This window comes from Leopardus geoffroyi, chromosome A1 (genome assembly GCF_018350155.1).
Source record: "Leopardus geoffroyi isolate Oge1 chromosome A1, O.geoffroyi_Oge1_pat1.0, whole genome shotgun sequence".
NCBI classification, from domain to species: Eukaryota; Metazoa; Chordata; class Mammalia; order Carnivora; family Felidae; genus Leopardus; species Leopardus geoffroyi.
The window spans coordinates 146,471,147-146,493,906 of NC_059326.1; the positions used below are offsets into that span (position 1 = coordinate 146,471,147).

Here is a 22,760-nt window from a genome sequence, read left to right on the forward strand (position 1 = left end):
AGGTCTATGTCCTTAACACATTTTCAAAGTTTCTTTTCATGTAGAAAGTAACATATTCACAAGTTGTAGGAAGTAGGGTGTAGACAGACATTTGGGAGGAGCACCATTACATTTCGGAGAAGCTATTACCTATGGGAATAATTGACCTGGTCAAGTATATAAAGAAAGCAAGTGGCTAGCAATAGCAAAGTTAGGGGAATGGTGAGAGCTGCAATTAGGTAGTCATGGGCCAGATTATAAAAAGCCTTTTTATACATTGGAGTATTTAAAGAGAAAATGGGATGTAATAAAATGAGGAAACAGATCAATGCTATGCTAAAGAGCTTTCTGGGATGATAGATTCTAGATCTGTGCTATCTAATACATCAACTACTAGCCCCATGTGGCTATTGAGCAATAAAATGTGGCTTGTGTTACTGAGAAGCTCAGTTTTTAATTCTAGTCAATTTAAACTTTCATAGCCCATGTGTAGGTAGTAACTGTTGGAAGCAGGACAGATACTACATATATGTTTGGAGAAATTGTGCTATGATAGAAACAAATGAATAGTAGCTAGAATCAGAGAGATACGGCATTAAGAAGGTTTTGTTTTTTTTTGCTTCTGTTTTTAGACTGGTAATATTAAAGCATATTTGTACTACGTATTGTTGAGTAACAGGTTATCACAAACTTGGCAGCTTGAAGCCATACACATTTATTAACTCATCGTTTCCATGGGTTAGAAATTCAGGCAAGGCTTTGTTAGGACGTATGAAAACTGCAATCAATCAAGGTTTTGGCCAGAGCTGGAGTCTCATCTTAAGCTGAAGGGTCTGTTTTTAGGGCCATATGGATGGTAGCACAATTCAATTCCTTGTAACCTGTTGGATTGAGGGCCTCAGTTCCTTGCTGGCTGTGATGGTTAATTTTATGTGTTAACTTGGGTGGGCTAGGGTGCCTAGATGTGTGGTCAAACATTATTCTGGATGTTTCTGTGAGGAGGTTTTTGGATGAGGTTAACATTTAAATTAGTGTGCTTAGGATAAAGCAGAGTGCCCTCCAAATAAGGGAGGGCTACAGTCAATCAGTTAAAGGCCCGAATAGCACAAAAGACTGACTTCGCCAGAACAAGAGGGAAATCTGCCAACAGATTTCATTGAGTCTTCCTAGACTTTCAGCCTGCTGGTTCACCCAGCAGATTTTGGACTTGCCAACATTCATAATCATGTCAGCCAATTACTTAGAATTAGTCTCTTCTTATATGTATAAACGTCTTATTGTTTCAGTGTCTATAGAGAACCCATCTAATACCCTGGCTGTTGGTCAGAGGCCTCCCTTAGTTTTTAAATGATTATTTGCCAGCTGTCACTCTTGGTTTCCTGCTGCATGGGCTTCTCCAGCATGGCTACTAGCATCATAAAAGCCAACAAGGAAAGAGTCCCTTAGCAAGATAGCTTTTACAATCTTATATAAATTAATCATTGAAGTGATGTGTGTCACCTTTGCTGTATTCTGTTTATTAGAAGTAAGACACAGACCTGCCCACACTCAAGGGGAAAGGATTACACAGTATGAGTACTAAGAGTTTGAGATAATCAGGGGAAGTCTTAGAGGAAATGTTGTGTAGTATTTAAGTAGTCATTATCCTTCCTATAATCTTCCAGTGGCTTTTTGTTAGAATTCTCAACTTCTTGCTGCAACCTAAAAAGCTCTATGTGATCTAGCCTCCTGTACCTTTTCCATCCCATCTCCTGTGTTCTCCCCCTAAGTTTTTGCAAGGTCTTATTTCCTGACTTCCGTATTTGAAGATATTCTGCCCTCTAGTCGCAACCTCATTACCTGTTTTATTTTCTTCATTGATTCTACAGCTGTGTGAAATTATAATCATTGTGTACCACCAACTCTTTCCATTGAAAAGCTCCAAGAGAGCAGACATTGTTTTCCTTTCTCACATCAATGTCTCCAATGCCTCGTACATAGTACCAAAAAGTCTGAAGTATTCTGTGTTTCACTGTATAAGAATGGGGATACTAACCTGAGTAATATGTAGCTGCTATTCCTTTGCAGCTTTTAGCCTACTACAAAAAAGAAAAAGTAAATACTGTAGTGCTATGATAGATGTCCATACTCACTCACGAGACCACCCAAGTATAGCCGAGTGAATGGTGAATGTCTATTGGAAAATGCAGGGAGGAGCTAGTAGAGTAGTGAGAGGGATGGACAATGAATTCTGTTTTGGCATTTGAAGTTTGAAGTTTGTGTAGGTCATCCTGCTGTCACCCTTCCAAAAGGGAGTTAACTGTGTATATAAGTCTGGGATTTAGGATAGGCCCCCATCTACAGATACACATTTGGCAGTTTTCAGTTTATCTGTAATGAAGCTGTGGTTGTGGATAACCCTATAACTATGGAGAAAAAAGAAAAGTAGGTCAAGAGACCATGCCAAGAAATATTACAATGTCACGTCTGAGTGGAGGATAGAAAAACATACCGCACACATATGATTAGATAAATATTATGAGATTAAAAGACTGTCAGGGAATCCAAGGCACGATGTATTAGCACCTAATACCAAAAATAAAGTAACAGGCAAATAATAGACAACTCCTGCCTTCAAACCCTCTCCCCAGTTCAGTTACTATAAAAAGATTTTCAGTTGATTCTAAAACCATGTGTAGTATAATTTTTCATTGTTAATATTAAGTCTTAATTAGGCTGAGATAAATCTAGATTTTACTGTATTTCCCATGAACTAAAAGACTCATCATCTGGTTTAAGACAGCAGTGGAGTGAACATTTATAGTCATTCAAAGTAGAAGTAACTTCTGAGATTTTCTTACTACACACGCTTTTGGGGTTTTTGTTATCAGGGATTCTCTAACGTCCACCAATGATTTTTGCAGTTATGAAGACCAAAATAAGACTTCTTGGATGATACTTAATATATGAAAGCATATAGCATGGCCTTAGAATTCTAATAATTTTGCAACACTAGAATTTGAGTTCAGCATATTTCTCACTTTTAGATTATTGCATTTTGATTGTAAGAACCTATGGGATCTAAAATATGCAGAGGCTTGCTTGATCATACAATCATCTTCAGACATTTAAACATTTTTTTTTTAATGAGCTGTCGGAAATTACAAGAAAATAGTTGGCATTGTGAGATTAGTGGTCTCACGGTATATATAACTGTCTTATCTTTTTAGAAGAAGTCCTTATTGGTATTCTTTTCTAAGTTCTAGAGAGTTTAGAAGAGAAATCTGACCAATTGTCAACTTAGACATGTTACTGCTTTAGGAAGTACATTTGTAATGTTGTTTATTTAAATACAAAGTAAACATTTCAACAGTCCACTAAACCAAAGGGTTCATGTTACAAATCTTTGTAAAAATATATTTGATCCAAAATATGAGCAAGTGATAATTAACATAAGTAGACCAAAATAGTACAGTTCAGCTTCTTTTTTATTTAACTTGACTGATTTCCTGTATTACTGGATTTTGCAACTGTGTATTATCAAAGCTACATATATGTAACTATGTATTTGTCTTTTACCTGTTTTACTAACTTGTTATGTGTCTTGCCCCTGCAAGTTCTGCTGTATTAAAAAGGGGTCATACACTGTCCAGGGCCTGGACCTGCTGGAGGTGTTTTTGGAGACTATGTATTTGTCTAAAATAGTCAAAACATCCTGTATTATAAACTATAATGGGAAAGCTTTACTTTTTTACTGTATACATATCTAGATACAGTTAAACTTTTCTCTGATAGGAATAAATTTAAAAACACAGACTGAAAAGAATTGAGGTCCTATCTGACCATCACTTATTTGCCTAGCAATAACATCAAGTATCTTTTTTCCTCCTTTTCCTTTAGCTTTATATTTTGGTTCCTGGGAGAGTAGCAAAGATTACTTCTGCAAGATAACTTAGACTACTTTGATAATGTATCAAAGCTCAGATTCTTTAATTGATGTATTCTAAGCAGAATATCAACTCACACCTTGACAACTCTCTTCTCCCCAGAAACATTCACAGTAGCCACAAACGATTCCCCAGGAATTGGTTAGTAGTTATTCACAGTATTTATTTTGTATATTTTACTAATGTTATATATTCTCTTTCATCTGGCCACTGGAAAGAACCTGAACTCTGAGTATATAACTTTTCTTCTAAGAAATAACTTGAATATTTCAAGTACATTTCTCTTCTTGGATTGAATTTCTAGATACTTCTTGTATATTTCCATTGTTTAGAATAACATGTTCACACCATTTAAAGGTCCAAAAACTAGTGAATATAATTAGAAAGTAGAAACAGAAAATAGTTACTTATTCCTAAGAAGAAATGACATTTTAGGTTTATACTAAAGTGAATAGACAAGAAAAGATTTAAGAGTTCTCTTTTGGAATTTGAATATATAAGCGTAAATGGTATTTTGAAAGAAGTTGCTTGTTATTAGTCATTTAGAATTTGTCCCTTCTTCCTTCTCTAAGATAGAAGATTAGGGGGCTGGGCCTGTGTTTATTTGTGCATTTGTATTTTACCAATTACTTTATTCAGGATCAACGTGTGGCATGCATTCATTATCCCTTTGTCATTGTTGAAACTTTCAAATGATGAAAAACTCTCCCCTTCTAAAAATGTCCATCTTAGTCAAAGCTAGCTGACAATTTTGATAATGAGGAAATACAGAGTTAGTTTGTGGGTTTACGCTTTACTGATAATGTAACCTATTACCTAACAGTAAGCTTAACTTTTCTTCTGTTTTGTATCAACTCAAAAAGTTATATTCTATAGGTTGTCTTTATCTTTATTTTTTTAGGTTTGTTTATACTAGCAGATGCTTCAAGAAGTAAATGCTAAAATTTATTTTCTTTTTTTGCCCTCAAATCTACTTTCAATTTATGTGTGCTTCACACACATAAAACTTTTTAATTTAAATTCCTCTGCTTATAAAAGGACTCATATGTGAAAACTGCAAATGTTTTTAGGCCATTTGATTATAAGTATATGAGAAATAAATAAATCAGATGTGACAAATAGTCTGAAATAATTTCAACTGAATAAATAAAAATTCTTAACCTTTTCTAGGTCTCTTTTGGTAAACATTACTTCAATTGCTTAATTTTGCTTACATATATAAGCCTATTACAACTGCCTGTACTCATTGAAATAAAGACAGTTTTTCTAAATTTGACTTACCTTCTTTTGTTAGGAAACAGGAAAAGGTGAGATGAAACAAATTGAAGAATTAAGCAGATGTATCTGATCTGCTTGGGTCTCAAAAACACATACAAATACATACACACTTTTTTTTTTTTTTTTTTTTTTGTAGCTACCACAGTACTACTTAGTCCTTTCAAATGTAGTATAATACTGAAGAATATTAATATTCTTTGTTTTTCTTTACATTTTAAGTGACTATAAATGAATGCTTTTCAACAACTAGGAATTATTAGTATTTAAGCCTTCTGGCAGATTTTCTGTGGTATTAAGACATCTATTTATGCTTTCTATCTGAAAATTGAAAGCAAATTAGTAAGCACAATTTATCCATAACAGTTTACTTTGTGGAGTTAAACACCTGAATGTTCCTAAATTATTTCTAAATGATCCTAAAAATTCCTAAATGGCCCTAAATATTCCTAAATCATATAAATTAACTGAAATGTCTTATAAAATGCTACCTATTATAAATATTGGATATTCACTTTACTGACTTGCAGCTTTATTTGTACATTGAATAATAAGGATTTTTTTCTCAGAATTATCAATCACTGTTAAATACTTCTCAGTTGAATATAACACGTTTATAGAAACCATCTTTTGAAAAGCGAGACATTTTAGAAACGTTCCTATAGATGAGTGTCATAGTAGAAATTACTGATCTAGGAACCCAAAAAATACCAAAAACAACTAAAAACCCTCAGTTTCATTCCCACTTCTGCCCCAAACTCCATCCCGTTAGAATCTCTCTTCAGAGTTATGTGTGGTTTCTGAACCTAATTCTTGCTCTTACTAGTTTGTTAATTAGGATATCCTTTAATGTCAGGAAACAGCGTAACAGCATTGCATAGTATGATTGTGACTTTATTCCTTCAGTATATTAGATTACTGCTCTGAACCTCAGTTTACTAATCTGTAATGTGGACCATAATAGTTTTGTTTTGGTGATGATTAGAGGAGTTGGTATTTGTGTTATGCTTGAGTTAAATTTCAGCTTCAGGGCATAGTAACTATATAGTAATTATTATTTTAAAAATCTTATTTTAGTTGTTACAATAATTTTAATTTTACTAGTAAGAATATTTCTGATTAAATCACTGTATTTCAGGATCTTTATCTACCAAATGAGAAGAAGCTGTTTTCCCTCCTAAATTCCATATATATATATAATGAAAGTGTATTAATACTATTTTATTATGTGCCTTTCAGTAGAGAATATATCTTCACAAGTCTTACCTTTATGAAGAAATACACAAACTTGACATTTGATATTATTGTTTGTAATTTATAGTAACACATTATTGGTTTTTGATACATAAGTAAGTACCGGGTTTATCAGTTTCCTGAAACCCTGCATGTCTCTTAACTATTACTAAAATTTTGCTCTTTATTTAGAAATAGATTATGTCAGTTATTCTGTTATCGCTATTAACAGAAACTACAGTATAAATCTCTGTGTACAATTCCTTTTCTTACTTTGAGTAGGGACTTACATTAAGTTGTAGCAAACAAATGGTTGTATGCTTATATGTACTCGGTTGTTTTCTTTTCTAGTAGGAGGTGGGAGAGTGATTTACCACTTATACAAGTTATTCTTGGGTTATATGTTGTTTTCTATGATAAATTTCAGTAAGAAGGCAGGGAATTGCCCAGTTTTTCTTCACTATATTTATATTTGATAAATGCACTGTATTTGAATCTTACACTTTCTTCCCCCTCAGAAGAAATGATGTATATTTAAAACTGCGTTGCTTGATTTTGATCTTCTCCCCTAACTAATAATGTTTTCCTTGTGTTCTAGTTTAGACTTGGTTCCTTCAATCTAGAGAAAGTTGCAAGTCCAGCTGAGGTCATTAGGAAACTTATTTGTGATTGCCTGGACACCATTGCAGAAAACCAAGCCAAAAATGAGCACCTGCAGAAGGAAAATGAAAGGCTTCTGAGAGATTGGAATGATATTCAAGGACGGTGTGTGCTAATATTCTTGTATTATAAAAATACTAAGCTCTTTATATTGCTATAGCTTTATGTTAATGATTTGTAAGCTTATAATATATGTAGACCAGCCTGTATTTAAAATAAAGTCTTTACTTAATATGATTAAACCAAACTATTGGTTATTACTGTACATTATAGTAGTACATTAACACTTTCTGGTCATTAGTACTTGGTGGCACCAGCACACTAACAAAAAGTAAGTGGTAATCAGGCAGTGAGAATCAGAATCCATTAATATTAATCAAAATTTAGGATGTTGGTATTTGAGATTTATTTCAAATTATAGGATTAATAATGAATATAAAAGAGACATGAAGTGTCAGTATGCACAATTGGTTTCTTATTGGAATGTCTACACAAATGGTAACTATTTCAGATGCTGTGCACTTCAGCTCCTGATAGAGACTTATTTTGCTCACTGAAAATTCATACTACTGACATTTTAAAAAGATGCAAGATAAGACCTTTGGAATATATTATTTTCCTGATTTTGCCTCTTAGTTTTTAAACAATGAAAAAAGTCACTTTTCTTCTCTATGCATTTTTTCAAGTATAACATTCATAATCTAGGCTGCTCCAGAGGTATTTTTTTATTACTCTGTTATGTAAAAGATGTGTGAAGGAAATAAAATGTATGTTGTGAACATTGGTATGTCTACGGAGACATTATCATATGCATGTGTCTGTACATATATACATGGTGACATCTGAAAGAGTTTTATGGAATGTATATAATAATGAATATTATCATTACACCCATTATATCCAGTAGATGATTTTTTATCTTTCATTCAAACCAGTAACTCTAAAACATAAGAACAATTTGCTAACTTAGAGTCTTTTCAGGACAACCCCTAAGATTGTTTTATGGGGACATTGGTAAGTAAATGTGAGAGTACATGAAAAATGTGAAGGGTTTACTACTGTCAGTGTATGTTTGTGAAAAGGATGTTGACTAGATGAAATTATGTTTCTACACATTCGAGTAATGCAGGATATGTAAACTTAACACCTAAAACTTGGTTATATTTGGCTTTCAGTTATTATATTAAGAAAGTATCTTTTTTTCTTTTATCTCTGAATTAATACTTATCTCCAATTACATAAAAATGAGACCAAAAAAATTGTAAATATTAAGAAACCAAACGGAAAAATAAGTTAATTTTGATCTTCCTTATCTCCTTAAAATCATGTTAGTATGAATCACTATCATATATCTGTGCTAGAAATCACGTTTTGGAGTCTATATGTATAGTTTGGATATGCTTTTCTATTTTACATACAAAATAAATCAAATTAAAGGAGATGTACTATGGTTGTGATAAGCCATTGTATTTAAAACTCAGAATACCCTCAGGATGATAGGAAATTTGATCCACAAATTGCTCACAAAAATGCAGACTGGGTACTTGGTACTTGAACAAATTGCTTTAAAATGTCTGCCAGAGGTTGAAAGAGGTATTATCTCATCAGTATTCAACACACTGCCATACACTGGAAAGCAGCAGGGAACAAAGATGAGACAGTGGAGACAAATGCACCCTGTGCCGTAAGACAGTGGGGGAGGGGTGTATACAACATGTAGCCCACAGATGCTTGATTTGCTATTTTTGAACTACCCAGAAAGTGCTTTTGCATCATTGTGGCAAAAGGTTTCCCATTTGATCAAAAGCACAACCATATCTCTCATCACCAGTCTTATTATGTTCCGGCTCTTCTTTTTGTGTAAATACTGGGTCACATATTTTCCTCAGGGGTTGAAGATATGTGTCATTGGGGTGCCCTTCTCCCCCTCAAGCAGAGGAAAGTTAGCCTGCTCCAGAGAATTCTAGGCTCTTGATTATTAGATTAGATTAGTAGCTTTATCTACTTCCAGATATTAGATTAGTAGCTTTATCTATTTCCCAAATTTCTCAAATGGTTTTATTTTCTATCAGAGGAGAAAGTGGCCATTTTAAGGAGCTATAAATATATCATGGTTTTGGCCATGCAGTACTTTCTTAAGTGTTCTCTCTCTAGAGCCTTAGTACAGTGGAAAATGAGCAAAGGACTTACGTCTCCAGCTTTCATAAAGCAGTGGTACTGATCAAGAGTCTTTAGAGAAATTAGAAATAGGTTGTGAACATACTAAGTTAGGTAACTGAAGACATAGAAACTAGAGAATCATTAGAGTGGGGACTGTTGTGTTAGGCCTGGACACAGTTCAGTTTTCTGGGTGGCCTCTGATACTCTCTATCCATGTTCTAATCATTTCTTCCCATCATTGTTTCAGACTGTGTATGCATGGGAGAGCTAAGGGGATGAGCAGCACAAAATAGATGCCGAGAATTCCCTTAGAGGCTATGGTAGATAGGTCTGAAATAAATTTAATACACAATAGGATATTAATATGAGCAAAAGGCAGTCATATACACATGTGCTTGTACCATGGAAAATGTTAATGACATGTTAAGAAGAGAAATGTGAGTTACCAAAAGGAGGAATAGAGTGCCAGTTTTTTCAAAGTATATCTTTAGATAGAAAATATGTAGAGGGAGAAAATTAAATCTTAATAGTGTATGTCTGGAATTGTGGATTGAATTTCTTTTTTTACTTTGTGGGGATTTTTTTGCATATATTTTGTTATTTAAAAATGTATAATTATAATCAGAACCAACTCTAAAGCTATTTCCATTTGGGATGACAGTAGAGAATAAATGAAATTTGAATAAGGAATGAGGAATTACAGTATGAGTAAAAAGAATGAGCTTTAATGTACAGACTTTTAACATATATATTTGCTATTATTTTTTATTAACTGTTTACTAATTGCAGTCTTAGCTCCATTTTGAACAAGTGACATTACTGGATCAGTTTAATTTTGTATAGTTTAGATAAAGGAGAAAACATTAGAAATATTATATGCCAGTCCTTGGGTTATTAGCTGTAATTAGTTCACTTGTTTTTCCTATTTAATTTCAAATACAACTCTCAAGCTCTATATTACTGAATAGGTCTTTTGTTTGCATTCAGACATCAAGTTAGAAACTCTCCAGCTTTATTCTGAGTTACAGTTATTAAACCTATAATTGGAGGCAGTTCTCAGCAGATTGAATGGGGTTGACACTCATGGAATCATTAGAATAGAAGAGACCTTGAAAGCTCTTTTACTTTAACTCTCTGCCTTCAAGCTAGGATCACATTATATCCAGATGAATTCAGTCTGATTTTTAAACACCTCAGGAGATAGCTTCAACTCCCCTTGGTAGCCCATTATAATGTTTAAGAACAGTCACAGTCAGAAAATTCTTCCTTCCATCTCTTGGTAATCTGAGTCCTTCATGGTATAGTTGAAGGCCATTTCCTCTTGTTCTGTCGTCAGAAAGGATGAGGAACAGCTGTTTACCATCTTCTTCAGTACTTAAAGGCTTATTAAATCTCTTTACCACTGCTTTCTTTTCCAGTTCTTTTTAGTATTCTTTGTCCTCTGAACTCTATTCACATTTTCTTTTGCTGTACAACCCTGACCTAGATATAAATTTGGCCAGAGCTGATTGGAAATACAAGAGTTACTGCACTATTTCTGAATACCACATGTTCACATTTATGTGGCTGCTGTTTTATTTTGGGTTATCATTTAATCTGTTTTATTTTGGATTTTGTTTTTGCATGAAATTCCCTTGTTTTTGCTCTTATTTTTGTTATGTTTTGATGTTCTTCTTAGATTCTTTGTCTTCCTGTGCAGAAATATTTTATTTTGAATATTCAGTATTTTCCCCAGACGTCTTTATTTTTTTATTTTTTTTAATAACTGTTTTTTGACTACATTTATAGATATGTCAGTCCTAGGGTAATAATTAACCTTAGCATTATTGTTCTGTTGTCCTAGTCACTGTTGAAAGGATGAAACATCATTAGTCCTTTGCTGTTTGATATTGTCTTTGGTTTCATTAGGTTTGGCTTTTGCTTAGAGATCTAGTTGGAATCTAGTTGTATGTGAGTTCTCCTTTAGTATCACTGACTTAGCAATGAATCCCATGTCTCTCCTGCACTAAATGGCCTCATGTTCTAATACCTGTCTAGTTCTTTCTGTGGAAGGTTGACAGGAGGCAAGCAACATGGAAGGCATAGTAACATCACAATGCTGTAAGAGAGAATTGGCATTAAAAATGGGATGGGGCAGATGGTGTATACCTCTTAGTTACTGAATATTGAATGGAAGGATAGTGTTCTCTAAATTTGTTGATAAATTAATAATTAAGAGTAAATTTATGTCCTGAAACTGGTCACATTAATACTCTCTCCTAGTCAACCCCCACTTCCTAGTTTTGTCTAGGAAGTGACATCCAGTTTGATAATCAGAAGTTTAGTTGCCAGAAAATCCTTAAGGTTTTCTAAAACCAAGCGAAGTGAAGTCATGGGATGCCAATTATTCTATTGTGTGCTCTCCCATCACAGACATGTTAACTTGGACAGTGTAGTTGTGATGCTACTCATTAGGATTGATGGTATTCTTTACACAGATTATATGATATTTTATTTTGATATTTTCATTTAAATCCATACGTTATACTAAATATTAATTTTAATAAAGGTTTTGAAATGTGCTTGATAATTGTTACGTGCACAGAATCTTTCAATTAAGAATTATTTAAGTGACTTATATGGAGATTAAGTATGCATTTAAATCAGGTAAATAACTGATTGATTACTGTTCCTAAAACTTTATATAATATACAAGATTTTTATTGTACATTCTTATAATTGATTTTTACTTTGCCTTTGTTTAAAGTATTTTATAATATACTCAAGTATTTTAGTGGTACATATATTCTACTCATCTCTTAAAATTTTTGTTATGTTACATTAGAAAGTAGTTCAAGAAAATTATGTAGAATGTTTATATAATGCTTTGCATATGAAATAAAAATGCATTGACATATCCCTGCTTAAAATAAGCCATCAGTATTACCAGCTCCTCTTCAGCTTTGGCTCTGTTTTTTTCCCTACACCTTTTGGTATACATCTTTCTCAAGGAGCTTTGCTTGGTAAAAGGAGTACTGTTGTATTAATATTTACCACAGATTTTTTTAGAAGCAGAAGAAGATCAAAAATGTTACTATTACAGTGGTGAATAGCTGTTAAAGAGTGAAAAAGAACTTCAGAATCACTGGTTCTTCATTTCCTTATAAGATGTCCATAGTAACTCCCTTACTTTATTCATTTTTCTGATAGCTGCTGCTCATCTCTCGAATGCCAAACACTGTGTTAGGCACTGAGGATAAAGCAGTCAATAAAACACACCTGCACCCTGCCTTTATGGAGTTGACAGCCTTGGCAATGACTATACTGTAAGAGTGCTATAATTACTCCCAGAAATTATACTACTTTTTGTTCCTTTTCATTCCATAAGAGGCCCTAATTCTTTACATCTCTAGGTAGGTAGGTTGTTGAAAGCATAAGGACATATATATCAAAGGTATCAAATTTTGACATTTTTGTTTCTAAGTTTTCACTGAAGAAATTATATATTGTAAATATCTGAAATATATACACATAAATACAGATATCATGAAAATACTAGAATACCTGTATAGAACAACAAAAGTATAAATAAATGAAGAGAAAACTAGGCAGAGCAAGACTACGTTTACAAGAATATTTTACGTGAAATTGAATCTTTAAAATATAGGTGTGTTCATGGTTTGTGTGTATGCACAAATCTTACATATGCAATCTCTGCTTACTAGCTTTCTTACATCTGGGAGATTAAAATTAGTATAGTCTTTTGTCCACTTATTTGAACATTGTAGAAAGAATTATAAATGACAGAAAATTTTATGTTTATGTATCTAAAATTGGAGATACATAGTGTTTCACATTTCTAGGAATTTCAGATTAAATACTTGCATTCATTATATACGTGCATATGTGAGTGAGTATGCCTGGTGCTGAAGACACAACTCTACAAGTCATGTTCTTGCTGTGGAGCAATTCATTATCTCTTTAGGGAAAACATATTAGGTAAATCATTTAATCACAAAACACTATCACAGTTAATATTATAGTAATATTAGCAAAATACAGGAAACGTAGGCTATAATTACTCTGGTGTGAAATTTCTCCCATAAAAATATCCTTTTGGAAATAAATTGTAGATGTGAATAAACTATTAACATTTAAGCATTTAGATGTTTTGAACCTTTTTTGGTATCATTTTCCAATTTTGATCCTTATCTCACTACATAAATTACTAACATTAATAAACAATAAATTCTCATTATTTGCTTAATTATATAAAACTTTAAATCAATGGAAACCCATAAAAGTGACTTTTAATTATACTTTCCTTAAAAAGTTTTCTTGTGGGGCGCATGGGTGGCTTGGTCTGTTGAGTGTCTGACTTCGGCTCAGGTCATGATCTCACAGTCCGTGAGTTCGAGCCCCGCGTCGGGCTCTGTGCTGACAGCTCAGAGCCTGGAGCCTGTTTCAGATTCTGTGTCTCCCTCTCTTTCTACCCCTCCCCTGTTCATGCTCTGTCTCTCTCGGTCTCAAAAATAAATAAATGTTAAAAAAAAAAAAAAAAGATAAAAAAGTTTTCTTGAAATCATCTTCACTATTGGGTTAAATAATATTAATGTTAAAGAAAACTGCATGATTTATTTATTTGTTTATTTACATTTTAGATTTGAAAAATGTGTGAGTGCTAAGGAAGCTTTGGAGACTGATCTTTATAAGCGATTTATTCTAGTGCTGAATGAGAAGAAAGCAAAGATCAGAAGCTTGCATAAATTGTTAAATGAAGTTCAAGAACCAGAAAGGAACATTGAGCGTGAAAGGTATTTGGAGTGTCTGTTTTGAGATGACAAATACATAAATTTAATTGGAATTTCTTCCCAAACTTAATGAAAGTTAGGTGCCAACTTTGTAGCCTAGGAGATCATTTGCTAGTCTGAGGTGAGATGCTCTGGCTGTTGGAATCAGTGGGCTGGAGAATTCTCAGCGTGATCTCTCCATGTCTCCCCACTGTCATAGCTGTACTTAAATCCTAAAACTGTCACATGGTTTAAGTAAGTATTATTTGTTTAATTCTTAGACATCATTAAAAATATATTAATTAAAAACTTTTATCTTCTGCAAAACTGCAGAGTTGAATACACATTTATCATTTTGGTGTCTAAGCAGTGGTTAATCTTGGAATCAGGTGGCTGAGAGTGGATGTGTACTTGATTTTTAAGGAAAAGTCACAGGGGATTTACAGCTGGTATGGTTTGGACAACTATAATTATTTTAGTCTGATTCTTATTGTTTTATTGTTTTATTTATCATTTATCCACTATTTATTTTAGTGGATCCAGGCTTGGATCTACTGCCTTGAAACTGAGAGAAAGCACAGGTTTAGTAATGTCATCATATAAAGAATATAACATTTGATGTCAGATGTTCCTAGTTCAGGTGCTGGTCTGAAACTGATAATCTATTAGTACATGACCTTGGGCAAATACTTTAAACTCTGTGTTTTACTTGGTATCTTCATAATAAGAATAAAGGTACCTGTCTCAGAAGTTTGGGGCAATCAAATGCAAGGCAGACTGCTTCGAGATCAGTAAAACACTTAACACTGTGTGATCCACAGAAGGTAATTTGGAGGAATAGTATTTTGATAGATGAATGATGTGATAAGAAACTGATTCAGGAGTTAATTACAGTGAACATTAGCCACATTTAGATGATGTAGAAGAGAAGCTTGTTCTTAAGAGAGTTAACAGATAGTCTTTAAAGTGCTTTCATCTTGATCACGTATGTTTCAATATATGTTTGTTTAACTACAGTATTTTTTCAGGGACATTTTTTATAATTACTTACTGGTGAATTTGATACCTAACCAAGGGTGAGCCAATACTTTATAATTCTACATTGCTCTATTTCTAGGGAAGCCACAACATGTTCTGAAATGACCGCTGATAGAGATGCAGTCTACGATGAAAGTACTGATGAAGAAAGTGAGAACCTGCCTGATCCCTCTGTGTTAGCTCCAGGTAAGAGATATACATTTATTACCTTTGTGGGATATTTCACTTGGCTTATTACTCTAATGATAATAAACTGTAATGAAAAATGTTATGAAAAAAATCTTTTCAGGGCACCTGAGTGGCTCAGTCAGTTAAGTATCTGACTTCAGCTTAGGTCATGATCTCAGGGTTAAGAGTTCGAACCCCACATTAGGCTCTCTGCTGTCAGTGCAGAGCCTGCTTAGGATCCTCTGTCCCTGTCTGTCTCTGCCCCTCCCCCACTTTCTAATAAATAAACATTAAAAAAACAAAAAGTAAAAACTCTTTTCTACAAAACTTCTTTTAGGGTTTTTAGTCTAAAACCTCAAGTACTTAATGTTGAAAACAATATTTATTATAATATGCAACAACTCATTAGCAACAAAATAAGCAAACGTACACACATACACACCCTCCAAATCATACTATTCCTTATTACAAGGGTGCATAAGGAATAAGCAAGATACGTGTTCATGCTAGTTATCTCCAGCTTGAAGCTGGCTGCCTGTAACATTTGAGATCACCTAGCTAGAGCTATTGGTGGGTAAGCAGGGGGTTGTAGAATGTTTCACATTATCTTGAGGTTGAGTCTTCTCTCGCTATTCAGAAAAGAAATTGTAATGGGGGAGATGGGTTACAGGGGAAGGGAAAAATGACAGTTTAAGTTAAAGTACCTGAGCCTCACTGAGTCCCTCAGATTTAAACCCATGGATGATTTTTCTAGAGATTTAAACCTTTCCTAGAGGCAAGAGCCTCTGAACACATCTTACACTTACGTTTCTGACAGAAGCCCCGTATTCTCAAAATAAATGTTTGATTCATTTATTTAGCAAATACCTTTTGAGTGCCTATTATGTACCAGGAACTATTCCATGCAATAGAGAGCAAAACACAAAAATGTCTACTTTCATAGAGTTTATAAATTCTAGTCAGGGAAATAGACAATAACAAGATGCATAAATTGAGTATAAACTGTTGTAGATAGTTACAAATGCTGAAGAGAAAACTAAACCAGGGAAGGATGATAGAAAATGTCAGGATGGAAGTAGGACAAAGGTCATGATTTTAGCCAGGGCACCAGAAAAGGCCTTGGTGAGAATGTGACAAGTTTGTGGGGTAAGCATGCCAGGCAGAAAAAATCAGGTAGTACAAAGGTCTTGATGCAGGAGTTTTTATTAACTTTTTATTGATATATTCAAGCAATAGAATGGAGGGAGGTATGGATAAAGTAGGAAGATGAAGATAGGAAGAATGATGATATGAGGTAGAGAGAGGCCAGATCATGTGTAGGGCCTTACAGGCTATTGTTAGGACTTCAAGTTTTGCTTTGAATTACATTGGACATTGTTGGAGGGTTGCAAACATCAAGTGATGGGATCCTACTTACAGTTTTAGCAGGATTAATCTGGCCGTTGTGCTGAGAATAGAGTATACATAGTGTGATAAGCTTACAAGAAGATATAGCAGTGGGACACTGTTTCAACAATGAGTGAAGGATGTGAGTGGCTCAGACCAGAGTGGTAGCAGTGAAGATGATAAACAACAGGCAGATTCTAGGTATGTCTAGAGGCAGCATATTTGTTGATGAACTGGGTATGGCTCCTGAGAGAAAGACACTAATCATGGTAAGTTTTTTAGATTGAATACTGAAGGCATGCAGTTGACTTACTGAATTAGGGGAATCTACAAGAGGAAGGTTAGGAACTGAGTTTTACAAACATTAAGTCTGAGATGCTGAGTATGGAGTTGGATATACAAATTTGGAGTTTGGGGGAAGGCTAAGTAAGGAGATATTTAAAGCTGGCTGAGCTGTCAGGGGAGTTTGAGAAGTCAGAAAAGGGCTGTGATCCAAGGACTCCACCTTAGTACATACACTTGGATGTGTAGAGGTCAGTAAGATGAGGAGACCAGCAGAGAAGGCTGAGGGAGCAGCCTGGAGGTAGCAGGGAAACTGTAGGAGTGTTATCCTGGAGAGCAAGTCAAGGAAGTATTTCAAGGAGGAGCTAGAGATAAACTGAGTTGAATGCTCCAGACTGGGTAAGAAGATGAGGATCAAGGACTGACTGACCGACTGATGGATTTGGCAACACAAATTGGGGATCTTAATAAAACGTTTTCAGTGGAATAGCAAGAAGAGGAAATTCAAAAGGAATGAGACAAGATAATTAGAAAAGAAACAACAAGCCTAGGCAACACTTGTAACAAGTTTCACTGTAACGAAAAGGAAAGATCTGGCTAGCTGCTGGAGGGGCACGTGGGGTCAAGAATTGTTGTTGTTTTCTTAGATGACAGAAATAACATCATGTTTGCATATTTATGGGATTAAGGAAGGAAGGGGGGCAAATGTTGCCACAGTTGCTGGAGTACTGTCTCTGAGTACATGGGCGAAGATGGGATCAGATGGACAAGTGACAGGATTTGTTTAGCTTGGAACATGGGAGCTTTGCTTAATGACAGGAAAGAAAGCAGAATAAATGGACAAAGACACAGGAAGATATCTAATTGCAGCCATGGAAATTTACTGATACTGATTCAATAAGTTGGTTGATTAATCTGATTCTAATTAGATTTGAATTGGGTCACACATTCAAACACACTCTCACTTTCGCACATCAGAGTTAAATTTCCTTTTATTTGGAGGGCATGCTTGTTTTACACTAGTGACCCAATAAAAAATGAAGTCATTCTTTAATAATCACATGTAATTGAAAGTTCACTAAAAAGGGAATCTGTACTCTTTCCAACTTAAATGTTCAGAATTTTTATTGAGTACAATGGTCTTTGATTTTGTTCCTTATTCAGAGTATCTCACCAACCTTTGAAGTAGATGGAAATTATTTTTGAAGAGAAAATGCGTGGTTAAATAATGGGTATATGAGAATGGGGTCCTTTATGTATTCAGTCTGTTTTAAGCAAAGCTTTACTATAATAGTACTATTTTAAATTTGGCAGAATTTCTCTTCTCTTCAAAAAACGTTTAGTTCATTGTACATTTTTTCTATGTTTTACATGGCATATTTTCTTTAATTCAAATCTAGTTCACTACATATTTGACTTATAGGCGTCCAATCCTGTTTGTTTGTTTGTTTTATTTATTTATTTATTTATTTATTTATTTGCATTTAACTTGCTTTTGGCAGGTTTTGATGTCAAGAATTAAGAGCATGAAAAAAAGAATTAAGAGCACTTTTATTTTAAATTTTAGCTGTTCTTTTCCTTCTGCTTCAGTAAGAATTATTCAGGAAACTTAAGGTTAGGGATAAAAAAAAGAACCTCAGATATAAAATGCTTCATCTGGAATTAAGAACTAGATTCTATACATCTGAGGAAAAATATTATATGTATTAAACAAAAAATAACTTTCCTTATATATGTCATTCTTTTACAGAGACAAAATATACTAGTAGTCCATGGGATATATGTATATATATTTAATCATAGCTTTGTCTTTTGGTATTTTGTATATTATTACTATGTATTTGGACCAGAGCAGTGAAAGTTTTTTCCTGGACTTATTCTGCCATCTTGGTAATACATTACCTCTTCTTAATGTACAAGTAAATATTTGAATTTATTGTAGGTAGTGCAGTTTCATGTACACTTTCCCTCCAGTAAGAACAAGAGGAAAGCAGTTGATGGGATTTAATACATTTAACTCTTCCAGAAAGGCATTTATTTAAATGGCTAAATGTTTAACTTGGTAGTCATTTCTATTATGCAAATGTATTTTCATTATTATTGAAACCACCAAATTTCCTCATGAGTTGTTCCCTTTTTTTTTTTACCTTATTCCTGCATAATATAAGTTTAGTGAGACCAAGACACTCGGTGATTCACAGTATTCATTCAAGGAAAAGGTCTGTTTTATATATATATATATATCCGGAAGTACAATAGGGATATTGTAGTTTACAGGAAACTGATAGGTAACAGTTTTATGCATAGGCAATCTATTTTATTACTTTTTTTCTCCAAAGATTTAAATTCCTTCCCATCATTAGGATTGTTGAGGAAATAACTGATGACAGTACTCCAATGTAATAAAGTATATCATGCTTATGTGTATGATACCATATAGTATGAAAACCCTTTAAAACATTTAAAAGTTTGTTAGCTAAAAGATCTTGGAAGAATTCTGAATCTTGAATGTCACAGTCTATACCACCCTACAACTACATTTTATAATTTTCTGTAAAAATATAAAGCAAGGTTTACTTTTTCTAGGTCTTAATTTTTAGAGTTTCTAGGTAGGTAGCAACGGTATTACAGCCTTAGTTTAAGAAGTAAACTAAACTGCATAGTAAAGCCCTAGAGTTCATGGGTATTTTGCTTTCTTTCAGATTAAGATTATGATTTATAAACTGGTTGCAGTGATCTCTATTTATAGCTCAGCCTCTGGATTACAAAGGAGGATGGAATGGGTCACTTTCACTCTCCCCTAGTCTGTATTAACTCCTCGTGGTTTTAAAGGACTTCCTGCTTAGTCTGGAGTCATCCTACCTACAGTGTTTTGTTTTGTTTTTATGTTTATTTTTGAGAGAGAGAGAGAGACAGAATGCGAGCCAGGGAGATGCAGAGAGAGAGGGAGACACAGAATCTGATCTTTTTTTTTTTTTTTTTAATGTTTATGTTGTTTTTGTTTTTTAATTCAATGGAAAAATAACCTGTTGGGTTATTTACTATAGATTTATTTACTATACATTATTTACTATAGTTATAGTGAAACGACTTTTCCTACCGGAAATCTGTTTGTTGGGTACAGAGCAAGATAACACCTGATGTCCATGTCTGCAGAGAAACTTGAGGTTGAGTAGGTCTCCTGAATAACAGAACCTCACCAAAATACAAAGAGATCAGAGTGTAATTAGTATAGCATCTGAGTACTGCAGGTGGGCTTTCATTGGCCTCAATAATATCTGATATAAACTAAAAAATAATTTATGGTTTTGCAGTTTTTCATATATATAGCCATTTTGATCTGTAATAATAGTAAAATTACATGAGAAAATAATTTTAAAATGTATATGAATAGTCTAAGAATTTTAACCATTATTACAAAACATTTCTTAATGTTAACATAATTCAAAATGTGTGTGAATAATTATTGGAAAGATTGGGCTTCTTTCATAGAAAAAGGCTTTTTCTTATAAAGCATTTTGATAACTTATGCTTAATTGGCTCCTAAGTAGCCTTTACGAGAGGAATTATTTTAATGTCTCATTAATTGTTTTTAATTATTTATTTTAAATTATTAAGATAATATTTTTAAATTATAATTATTTCTCTTAGCAGAAATTGACAAGATTTCTTAAAATTAGAGACCAATTAAATCAACTTTACTAAAAGTATAAATAAGAAAAATACTTATTCTAGAATGTTTTATTCTTCTTAGCTTTATTTTAAAGGTACACAACCACTAAAACAAATAAAATAAGCTTTCTTACCACTTTTCTGCGTAATTATTAGCCCGCGATTTAGCACATTAGTTTAATTAGTCTTGATTCTTAACCAACAGGAAGGTCCCTGTATAACTGCTATCAGTAATTTAGGCTTCTACTTAGTTGGTGGGCTTCCTGAAAGGAAGTGTGATTATAGAATAGCCTTTTAGAAAATAAATGAATGGCTATGTCAAACAGTTGATGAATACTGATATAGTAGCTTTTAAAAATAGAACAGAATCCAAAATCTCTAAGTATCAAAGAGCTCGTTGCTTCAAACAGTGAATGTCTACTCACAGAGGGGATAACAACATGTACTGCCAAAGAGATTAGTCAGAAATTCAACTTTAGAATCACAGATTATTCCCTTAATCTTATCCAGCTTGTTTATCATGGGCTCATTTATTTATAAATTCTAAATAAAAAGCTTGATTTAGTAAAACCTGTCACAAAACAGGAAGTGCAGTTTGAGTATATTTCCTAGCAATCATGGGTTCTTATACATAATTGCTGAGGAAAGATATTATGTACTTCAGTAATCTAGATCTTCTAGTTCAAGCCCGTCATTTTTCCAGTGAGGAAACTGAGGCTTAGAAAGGTTCTCCTGTGTGTTACCTCAGTGAATACTCTGTCTCCAAATAAAATCACATTCTTAGATACCAGGGAGTAAGACTCCAAAATGCCTTTTGGTGGTGGTGGGTGGGCAGTTCAACTCTTAACAATGCAAATGTACATTCTTCTAGAGCAAGGATCAAATTTTTAATGTATTTTCAATGGGGACTATATTCCAAACATGATTCAGAATCATTGACCTAGGAGAATGGTATTTAAATGAGAAAAGATGGAATAAGATACGTTAAAAGGAAACTGCAATTTAGACTATATGACAAGATGGGAAGAAGAGAAAATAGCATTCAAACAGAAGCTAAATCACAATCTGTCAGTTCATCGGACCGTCATTTTTCTGGCTGTGCACTGCATTGTTCAGTAAGGTAGCCACCAGCTACCTGAGACTGTTGGACACTGGAAATGTGGCTAGTCCAAATTGAAATGTGATCGAAGTATAGACTACACATTGGATTTCAGAAATGTAGTACGAGAAAAGAAGTAATATGTCTCATTAATGCATTTGTGTATTAATTAAATCTTGAAATAATTATTTTGTATATATTGAGTTAAATATATTATTACTATTAACTTCATTTACTTCTTTTTTACTTCTTAAAATGTGTTTAATGGGAAATTTAAAAATCTGTATGTGACTCATATATTTCTATTTGTTTGACATACGGATCTTGGTGTTCTAAAAAGTTCCATCTTGGGTTGATTTTGTGGTTCTGTAATAGCTGTGTATCATTGTGAAAATTAAATCAGATTGTACTACCAAGTTTTTATGAAGCTGTTAATGTAAGGGTGTGAGATCTTTAGGTGGATGTAGATGACTATGGGTGCGATTGAATATTTATATATAAGAAATGCTAAAGGGGTTGCACTGTCTTATTTATTTATTGTTTTTTGATTCATTGTAAAACAGACTTAAGAAAGCCTGGGTCATTTTTGTCCTTGGAAAATGAAGCTAAACATTTTTACTGATCCTGTGTAACTGCAACCATGATCCGGTTGAGACAAAAGGGGGGGTAATGTAGCGATCCTCTCTAAATCAGCTGAATGTCTATAATGTAGTATAAAGGATTCTTGCCTCTTTGTGATTGTGACAGGGATCTCCAGCACAAACAGCACATCTGGTTCCTTGAACCAGTTCATCAACATCATTTATAAGCCATATTTTAGATCAAAGGGATAGGAAGGTTACCAGTGATGAGGTTCTGGAATGTTGCCAGCCCACCAGCATTGACATGATACTTGCTGCAGCTTCATTTGGGGGGGGGGGGGCCTGGGTATGTGTGAAGGATGGATATCAGCAGGCTTGCTAAGCAGAGTCTGAATACAAGATGTAGTGAAAGGGAACAGTTACAAGTGGGGTGGGCAGAAGAAGGACTCAAAGTGAGATCCTTAGTGCCAATTTCAAGCTTTGAGGTAAAACTCACTGGTAATGAGAAATAGTAGTTGCAAACATGTATCTG

The 22,760-nt window shown here is 33.8% G+C and overlaps 1 protein-coding gene across 5 annotated transcripts in view; it reads left to right on the forward strand.

Annotated features, from left to right (window-relative positions):
• The window catches only part of XRCC4 (X-ray repair cross complementing 4), a 316,828-nt gene that overhangs the window by 79,630 nt on the left and 214,438 nt on the right, over nt 1–22,760 (forward strand). For all 5 annotated transcript variants that reach the window (XR_006716996.1, XR_006716992.1, XM_045497214.1 and 2 more), the window contains exons 4-6: nt 7,012–7,178; nt 13,874–14,026; nt 15,120–15,226. Coding sequence is in view for 3 of the 5 variants with exons in the window: in XM_045497214.1 (XP_045353170.1) it covers nt 7,012–7,178; nt 13,874–14,026; nt 15,120–15,226 (427 nt within the window). In the remaining 2 variants the exon portion in view is untranslated. The remainder of the gene's footprint in view (nt 1–7,011; nt 7,179–13,873; nt 14,027–15,119; nt 15,227–22,760) is intronic.